Consider the following 10323-nt stretch of genomic DNA (forward strand, 5'->3'; position numbering starts at 1 on the left):
AGGGAAGGGAAGGGAAGGGAAGGGAAGGGAAGGGAAGGGAAGGGAAGGGAAGGGAAGGGAAGGGAAGGGAAGGGAAGGGAAGGGGAGGAGAGGGGAGGGGAGGAAAAAATCAGCTGGAAATGGCCTAAACAGTCTTTCACTAAAAATAAAATGAGGTAATATTGAGAAACCCTAAGGTGGTATCAGGCATAGTTTTATGATAGTCAAAGACGTTGTTTTCTTTGGGCCTGGAAGCAAACTACTTTCTAAAACCTTTTCAAAAATTGTGAAGCTTTGATTTGCCTGATAATGTTTTGCTCTTTTGGAACATGCCTACTGCTATAGCCTTTTCTGCAACTGCATCAAAGGGCAATTCTACTTATCTTCTGTCAGCAAACATCCATATGTGTCAGAAACACATCATGTGCCTGTAAAGCTCAGTCAGCTACTCCAGCAGTAGCAGTAGCTTCAACCTGCAGAGGAGGAAATGGTACTCTGAGTAGAAGGCCCAAGGGCCAGGTGTCTCTTCATCAGGGCTTGCTTGCACAGCTTGCCCAGTCATGTCTAAAGGTTTGAAGAGCCAGCACTAGAAGAAGCTTTCCTTTCCTCTGCCCAGAGCCTAAGAGAAACCCATCATTGGGCATGCATACTGTCCAAAAAGAGTAATTGTGTGATCAAGCCACACATCCTACAGTGCAGTGTGTCACTACTGCTGGAAGATAAATTGCGGAGTGGCCTGTCCCGTAGGAAGAGCAATGGAGATGTCCAGAGCACAGAAATGGAAGACTCACAGATACTCTGCGTGTGTTGGAAGTAACACAAAATGGTAAAGATAAAAGGTCTTCAGATATTTTCAGAGGGAGCAGGGATCCAATGAGGGAACCAATGAGGCAATATTTAAGAATGTCATATTTCTTGATGATGTGGGAGGAGGTTTGAGGGCCTTTTGGGCTAAAGCCTTGTTAGCCCATCATTTGACCAGCAGCCCAAACCTTGGAGAAAGGAATCAACTTCTAGACTGTTCAGCCTCTGCTTTTCAKCATGGTAGAAAGTTCACTTCAGTTTCCCTTGCTCTAGGCTCACTTTCAGTGAATATAGAAGACATAATTACCTGTTTCCTAAACTTAGTATTCAAGGTGGTGACAAAATGGCCTGTAGTTCACCTGAAGTTTATACATTTTCACAAMTAAATCATATTAACTACCCTATGATTTCAAGAGAACAGATGTTTTATATTTTAGTTGGCCTTTCTAACCAGAACTAGATTTCTTGTGGTCTACAGCAAACAGAGATCAGACTTCTCACACTTCAGTATCATGCTTACACCATCAAAATACTCAGTTGTTTTGAATGAACCTAAATAATCAAAGTGAAGGACTAAAACAGCAGGAAATTGTTTGATTTTGAGGTGAAAGCATAAGTCTGCTTGGAGTATTTCAGTTTCATTTTCATGTCCTCAGCAGTCAGAGACTGAGTTTGAGATATCATACAGTTGTGACTGTCAAAATAACCTTCAYAGCTATATACGTTTAGTCATCTAGATCCTTACACCAAAAGTAGGGAGACAGGTAYGTACTTTTAACCAGCAAAGGTTTTGAAAATCAATTCACTTTCTCATTAAGCAAATCTCTGTCCCCACAACCAAGACTTTTGGCTGTCATGGACAACACTCCCCATAGACACTAAATATGATTTTGAAAGTAACATCTTCACTCTGTGTCATTTTTTTGGCAGTGATGGAAAAAACAAGACGGAAAAAGAGTATGTCTGCTATGATGCAGAGTTTCTTCCTTTGCGTGTCTACTCATCTACACCAGGAGATTACCTTTATGCTCCTCCTATAGTATTCATAGGAGGAATACTATATATATATATATATTTGTTCTGTAAAGGATACACATGGATTCGGTCATAAATGTCTAGAGTAACCACTGTCTGATATGTCCCAAATGGTACTGATACTACTTTGGGAATCTTCCAGTATATTTCTTGGTCCTTTATTTCTTTGCTTATTTGTATTGCCTTGCATTGCTATAATCTTTTTTTCAGGCAGACATGCCTGAAATATAGAATATAGAATAGAGACATTATATAGCTGTGCCTCATAATACACAATGTTGGGTGCTAGTCTAACACTATCATAGGTTACACATCAACAATACTTATTTTATGTGTTTATGAAGAACATATCCAGATTGTAGTCACTTTCCTTTGATGATTGCCCATTCTTCGGAAGACATTGGGGTTTAAACAGTGATTTTGGAATGTTACAGCAATGAGGAATTGAATTAAATCAGATGACTATTTAATGATTCTTTCACTATTCAAAAATATTTTTTTTAATGTGATGAAGGTTCCTTTAGTTAGAGCTTTCATCGGTTTCTGGTTTTGACCCAACACACTTTAATAAATGTTCTGGAAGTGTGACTAGCCAATTGGACGGTAGGATTTCAAAATGTCACTACAGAAAGCAGAGCAACTGCCAGTACTGTCTGAACTTATGTTACCCCAGTCACATGCACACATTTTCCTGGAACTGTGATTTTTCTTAACTAGTCTTTTCTAGCAGTGCAGGAAAGTATTCTAAGTAACATGGGTTCTGAATCACATTGCTAATTAAAGTGAAAGATTTTGCCCGTTTTTATGGAATGYTCCCTACACGCAGTGTGACATAGTATACAATAACAAAATACAACCTTTTTGCATTATAACAAAGCTCAGATATCATTCCTTCCCCAACTGCATGCAAATAGTGTCTGCATTGCACTCAAGGACAATGAATTCTCAAAACTAACCTGTTCTTCAATGTTCTTCAGATCAGAAAGCATGATTCAGAAAAAGCCACCTAGATAACAAGAATGACACACATTCCTCTCCAAGCCCATGTATCTCCCCCACTGGATGGACAAATCCCATTTGCCCAGCAGTGTTTGTCCCTCTGTTTACTCAGAACCATTCGGTTGACATGTAAGGACTCTAGGTGGCGATCTACCACTAGTGGAGCGGTCTGAAACACAGAGTCTATTCATCTAATGATAATTATTAAAAACTATAGTAGAAGGTTTTTAATGAGAATAAATAAACTCTTACCCTATTATCTATTATCTATTTTTCTCAAATGGATACCAATACAGAGTCCACTACGGAGTCCAGAGTGTAATAGGATGGCKCTATTAAATATTACTTAGATACAGTGCAAAGTGGGGACAACAATCCTCAGAACAACATTTGTGGACAGTAGGGTAGGGGGTCTCGCAAGGTAGAGCTTGCAGCAGTTTTTTTCCATTTTCAAACAGACTATTTTCCTTCCAGCTCTCTTTCCTTCTTGTGAGGACCTACCTCAGTGCTGTCACAGCAGTGGCTAGAAAGAAGGCAAATCCCTGTAGGGAGGAAGCACAAGTAGGCTGTCGAAAACAGCCACCAAACAAGCARCACAAGCTGATTCCTTGTTTTGATTGCCTTGTGATCACAAATCAACTGAAAGTTGCTCCACTGCCCTATAAATCTGCCTTCCGGCATCCCCTTGATTTTACAGAACTCCAGATGTGTGCGACGATTGATGTTGAAGTTTAATTAGTGCTGTCTTCATTTCAAGCAGTTGACTGACACAGCAAACTTCTCAAATGCTGTGTCTGATTAATCTAAACACTTTGATGTATTATTCAGACATCAGACTCCTTACCAAGATGGAGTGGATAGAGATGGCAGCTGGGAGGGATTTTTTGCTATTACAAGTGAGAGCTGCACTAACATATCTGTGTATTAGCAGTTCCAAATTGATAAGAGCCAAGAATTGGCGGCATGGCAACAATACAGAATTGTTCTCTTATCCTTCGCTGTAGCTTCTCAAGTCAGTAGCAGATAAAAGTCAGAACAAATTGGCTTTCTTCACAACCTCCCTAATAGCTTCCCACCCCTGGAGGAAAAGCACAGTCATTTCTGCAGGATGTTGTAAGTATATGTTCACACGTTTTTGGCTCGTCATACCTATCAGAGATTGTAATCACAAAGACTCAACAGTGGTAGTCACAAAGCTGAGATAATACAGCACTTTTGAAAACCACAGTTCCATAATATTTATTTCAAAGAGTTTGCTAACTTTGAAAGGAAGTTGGATGAAAAGTCTAGTYTAAAGAGAGAAATTGTTTCCTACAGTCTTCAAAGTTGCTTTGTCTAGTTGTGCAGGGGACTACTACTCAGGGTTGTCTTTGAGTAAGAGGACTAGGAGATAGAAGACTTGTTAGAATCTCTTTTCTAGAAACTGAKAAAAGTTTACAACTGTTGGGTGGATTTGACTATCTGAACAGCAGTATCAGTGGCAATTGCAGAAAAAAAAAAGCTCTTCTAAAACTAGGTCAAGTTCCTTCCTAGATGTCTATTTTTTTTGTACAGATGGACTGCAAATGGTTTTAGGATGGAAAGAGGCAAAGAGTTTTGTGATTCCTTGTGCTCATATGATGGTACTCCAATATTTTCATCATATCATGAACCTGGCAAGGCATTCCGCACTTGCCACTCACTGCAGGGATCGAAGATCATGGGAAAGTACTATTTCACATTCCCCATCAGCAAAGCAGGGCAGTGGACAGGTGTTACATACTACCCGAGYTGCTAAAGGATATTCCATCTCTATCCAGTTTACAGTAGCAATACAAGATTTCTGGATGTAAAAAAAACTGGTTGAGCAAAAGTGGCCACTGAAGGCTTTATCAATGCATGATGCAGAGGTAAAAAGTTGGTTTAGCTCTGAAAAATGAGTTTATAAAACAGAGATCAGCCATGAATGTCTCCAGCAAAGAGGAATATATAACCCCCCYATCTTTTTGACAGAAAGTATTTTTCTAGTTCAGTGATACTCTTCAGACCTATCAGCCATAAATCTCTAAAGGATGAAGGAAGAATTAATCACAGGGAGGGTGAGACCTTTGCAAAAAAGCTCTGAAAGCTGTGAGTCTATTATAAATTGAGCATTATCAATTGTCCCTTTCTTCTCCCTTCCYCCTAACTTTTTATTATCAATATAACAGGCAGGATAGGGGCAGAGACAATGTGGACTCAAATTCTCAAGGATCAGGACCTTGCGGCCTCATTAGAGAGGTAGTTGTGTTGCTGGAAGACAGAAGTGACTCTGACAGCTTTTCTTGGCAAAATTGCCTCGGCTGTGATGTATATAGGACATAGTTCTTTGCATCTAATTTTAAAATTCTGGAAAAAGTAGCCAATGCCTGTCATTGCTTTAGGAGAGGAAAAATTGTGTGGGGGAGAGACAGGAAAAGAGACAGCAAAGTTTGCGGTTCTGTAGCTGAAGGATTCCAAAACACGAGAGACTGTTAGGGCACAATTTCAACAGGGATTTTTTAAAGCATTTCCTGATGAAAAAATTAATATTCTGTCTTCAGAAAACTCATGTGGAAATCTAATTTTTCTCTGAAGAATCAGTATGTCAGACTGGTACCATGAGTCAAATAATAGGAATGTGATAAAGAGGGATTACTGCCAATCTTGACATGATTTCAGTTAAAGAATCATGTCTGATACCTGCCTAACTGCTGGTCCCAAACTGAGGCTGCCTACCACTTCCCATCACAAGACTCTGGTTTCAGTTGCTTAGAACATTGCCAGACTTTAGATGTTCAGGCTAAAACTTTCCATGAAACATCTGCCTCAAGATGATTTTAGTAATTTTTTTTCCAGCCAAAATGAATTGATCAGAGTTGAGGATAAAGCTCTTTATTTGTCCATGTAAAGCATTTCCTGCCAATCTCTTCTGTTTAGAAGAGATGTCTCTCTGTGTCTTAAGGGTCTAGCATTCTCTTGTTGGGAATCACCAATGTGAAGTTTGGACATTTGAAGAGGCTTTGTTGGCCTCTTCAAAGATATCCCTACTGCTGTATCTGTAAAAACTTACCCTAATRTAGTAATATAATAGCTTCTGAGAATAACAGGAACCCAAAGATGTTCCGTAGAGACCTTCTAGAGTTTACCAGCTAAACTCTTTTCAGATTGTACTGACCACACTCCAGCCTGGAGCTGAGCAGGATGTGGCTACAGGTCAGCATAGGCCTAGCCCACAGAGGTGAAGGCTCCCTTGTTCTCCCTCAGGCTACTGGGCTTGGACAACATGGAAAGGAAGTCATCAGATTTGAGTATGGAAGGGGAAGATAAAACCTGATGGAAAAGATAAGACTTAAGAGTATTGGAGGAGACTAAAATCAGAAACTGGGGTTAGGGAAAAGGAAAGGCAAGAAAGCRGGAACCCAAACGAAATAAAACAGGGAGCTACGAGCATGGAAGTAGAGAAAGCTAARTAGGGATAAGCAGGCCAGAGCTGGAAAGCAAAAAGGGGCATCAAGTGTACCAAGACTGGCACTGAGAATCTTCTGGGAGAGACTGTCCTCCTGAGGACTTGACGGGGAAGATGTATATCCCAGTCTCCCCCTTGGGAAGGAGGAAGGCACAAAGAGCAGCCAAGGAACCCAAGCAGAAAATGTAGGTTGGTGGTATGTCAGACAACACAGGTCTGGAAGCTAACGAAGCTGAAGTGAGGAATGGGAAGTAATCACTTACGGAGACAGGAAAGAAGAASTGGGACAGGTGGGCAGGGAATAACTTGCATTGGTGCATACTCGGGGTTAAAAAAAAAAAAAAGGAAAAAAAAAAAGAGATGACAGTACCCACAATAAGAGGGTATTTCTTTGGGTTAGGGAAAGTTAGCTTTTTACCTTCACCATATTATTTTGGATATTTGTGGAAGAGGCATGAAGGAGTATTTAGAGTATTTAATTCCCCCCAAAACCCAAGTGTTATGACACTGACACCACCTGAGTCATTAACAGCCATTAACAGTTTTAAAACTTCAGATCTACTGTGTAGAATTCAGTTACTAGAACTAATATAACTGATAGAGACAGTAAGTTGCTTTTGTGTAACTTCTGTGCTTCTTCTCATTARCTGTGTTTTACCTTCTTGACTTTGTGGCTTCTATTCTGGCATTAACACAGATCATAAAAAGCTTTAAAGGAAGGTGCATACATTGCATTGYTTCTGTGTTCTGTAACTAAAACTGAGGCAGATCAGCAAAAATGGGTGTAGCCTTGCTTACCATTAAACACTGTAAYATGAAGGATTTTTTTGTGGGGTGTATGTGTGCACACACAAAAACCTATTGGTCATAAATGTCAAAATAATCCTGAAATCTAACATACTAAATAAAACATCAAAAGAAAAGTAATGAGCAAGTCAGCCAAGAATCTATGTCCATACAGAAAGAACCTGAACAAGCAAAGAAAATGAGTTTTTGTTTTGGTAATCACCAACTAATGCATGTGAAACACAGCCTTTTATAGTGTGAACTATACTATTTCTTTATTATAGTCTTGGAAATAAATTGTTGCAAATAAATGGTATTATACTGTGAGAATACCCTATGGCTAGACTACGATTGTTGGCATCAGTAGTTAACTTAATGTTAAAGCAATTAAAGCTCTGCATCTGTTGGACACACAATGCTATCATGGTGAATAAGCTGTAAACTATGCATAACAGCTAGGTACAATAGCAAAAAGAGCTCTTGCAATCATTCTAGGCAAAGTGGACGTAGTTTCAAATGTCAGTTAAAAGACTTTATTGCTTTACTAATATGCTGAATAAACTTGTGTCTTATGCAAAAATAGAATTATCATCATATTCAATTACACAATGGTTAGTCTTCTCTATTAGAAATTGCTTTCTGATTTAAATGAAGTGACTCCTTCATGTAAGAAACCAGTGATTTGTCATGCTGTTTATGAAGGTAATATATGTACACATCAGTTGCCCTARTCTTAATGCCTTCAAAGAATTGATTGCTGAAGCTCAGCAAATTCAAAGCTTTTGAATGGTGAGCAGGCAAAAGGGTTAGTCATCAGTCACTCTGAAGCACACACCACTCGCCACTAACTTCTTGTGCTGGCAACAGGAATCTGCAATTAAGCACATAACATTGCTTTTCTAAAACAGAGGTCATTGTAGACAAGTGTGTGATCATCCCTTGCAAGCTGGAGGTTTTCTGAAGTGAAAACAAAAGATTTAAGTTGTTTTGCTCTGTTGACAGAAAAAAAAAATTGTTCTGGGCCACACACAGAATTAATCATGTTTTGGATACTCTTCATATTAAGACTCTCATTCCACTTTTTAATTCTGATATTTAGAAATGATGGTCCTGTATGTTCTTACATTGTCTCAGAAAGTCAGATCTGAAAAATCCTACCCTCAAGGTGAGGATTCACCCCATTTTTTTTTTTTTTTGCTATGTGTTAACCATTCAGAAGAAAGGTTAATTCACAGGCAATGTGCTTTATTATTACTATGACTAGTCTTGAGTAATATTTCCTAACAAAACAAAAGAAGACTCTGATTTCTAGAAACAAGTGGACAACTGATGAACAACTATTTTGACATAACAAGTATTTTAATTTTAAAATTCATTATTAGACTACTAATTCCTGCAACCATACATTCTTGAAATAAAGGAGTTCATTTAACAAGCTTTTTTTTTGTTGTTGTTTTGTTTTAGGACAACTGATATTTAGAAAGCAAGTATACACTAATTAAATRATAATAAGTAGCAAAAGACAATATTAAACTCTGAGTATGGATTAAGCTGCATTAAAGATTCTCCTTCCTCTATGTCAGCTAAACATCTGTGAAACTAAAAAAACACAAAGAAAATACAGTAAAAAGTTACCACTTTGCACATTAATTTTACATTCTTCTGGCAATTCAAGTTATTTACAATAATAATGAAGAATAGATCACCTACCTTCACAGATCCATTCTCATAATCAGATCCCTGCAGCAGATGTAGAAAAGACACCATGAAAATATTCACAGTCGCCCACGGTTTGTACATTCTGATGTTTAAGATCCACAGGTTACTAYGCAGTTGTTGTGATACAGCTGGAGGCGTCTGTTTTGAAATGCATTTCTCTACCACCAATTCAAAAAAAAAAAAAAAAAAAGAAAGCTTCCAGATTTTCTGTTATAAACTCACAAAGAATTCCAGCTTATGAGAGTAAGTCATCCAACTCTATTGTTCAAAACAGTTATAAATTCATCTAAAGAATGTCATTTCTTGGAGAAGCTTTCAGATATACTTGAAAGAAAATCATGATTAGRGTTTAAATAGATATATATCTGCATGCATACATATATAATCTCACAAGTAGTCCGCTACGAATTCCAGTTAATAAAGTTGAGATATCTTCCATCAGGACAGAAAGAGGTATTCAAAATCCATCTGCGGTCCAGAAAATTTAAAGACCTGCTCTATTTTGTGCTCCGTGCTACAGCAGACTTTTAAGATAGTAGTGTAATGGCCAATGTTTTGAGCTAGAGAGCTGTAATCCAACTCTGTATAAAAACTTTTTTCACAGCCTTCATGGAAGCTTGCAGAAGCATGTGTCTTAAATCTGATACAGACTCTGGCAGTAACACAGTCAAATTCTGGCTCTAATCCCATTTTCTCCCTACCAATAGCATAGCAGTTTTTAAACTAACTGATGCAATCTATACTCCCATTATTTTAAAGACGATTACCTGAAACATGAAACTTGAGCACACGTTCGTACACAGCACACACATTCTAAGTTACTAGTTACTTCAAAAAAAAAAAAAAAAAAAAAGAGAGAGAGAGAGAGAGGGAGAGAAAGGAAAAGAGAAAGAACATTTTCTTTACTTCTATCAGCCGTGGCATGTTTTTTTCTGGATATATTTTACAAAGGAAAGTTAAAAATTATCTTTAACCCAAAAAAAGGAATTTGATTTTAATGAAAACTCCTGAAGCTACAAATATAAAAAGAGCATATTTGTTTCTATTACAGCAAAATAGAATTATTTCTGCAGCAAAACAGATGATCTGGAGGCATTTTTTTCTGTATATGTCCACAGTTTAAAACCAAAATGGAGCTCTAACATTTATAATCATACCATAGACAAAGACTTTGCTAATTATTCATGTTTACATATATTGCTTTCCTTTCATGATATACTTTATATATATATATATATACAATCAACCCTCATGTGACTTGGGTTTTCAGAATCAGAAACTACAGCTTTCAACATAAAAGTCAGCCATGTAACTAAGATGATCACAGTTTTCTACCTTCAGCTTCCAAGCAGTAGCTCTCTTAGTTACATTTCYGTAACTATCATTAGCTTGCATAATTCCTTTTGTGGTATTCATCACAAATGGACATCAGAGAGAAAAATTATTTGAATCCAGCCCTTCCAGCTGTTGTTATAAATCTGAGCCCTTATATTTTAAAGGCATATGATGTATTTAACTATAACATTTGTCAGCAT

The 10323-nt window shown here is 37.8% G+C and overlaps 1 protein-coding gene across 1 annotated transcript in view; it reads right to left on the minus strand.

The window, feature by feature from the left end:
* Positions 1-9428, minus strand: part of VEGFD (vascular endothelial growth factor D) — a 28009-nt gene extending 18581 nt beyond the window's left edge. The window contains exon 1 of the mRNA XM_026035337.1: positions 8780-9428. Coding sequence (XP_025891122.1) covers positions 8780-8869 — 90 coding nt within the window. The 5' untranslated portion in view covers positions 8870-9428. The remainder of the gene's footprint in view (positions 1-8779) is intronic.
* Positions 9429-10323: the final 895 nt, after the last annotated feature.

This window comes from Nothoprocta perdicaria, unplaced genomic scaffold (genome assembly GCF_003342845.1).
Source record: "Nothoprocta perdicaria isolate Ctin4 unplaced genomic scaffold, notPer1 scaffold_158, whole genome shotgun sequence".
In the NCBI taxonomy this organism is placed as follows: domain Eukaryota; kingdom Metazoa; phylum Chordata; class Aves; order Tinamiformes; family Tinamidae; genus Nothoprocta; species Nothoprocta perdicaria.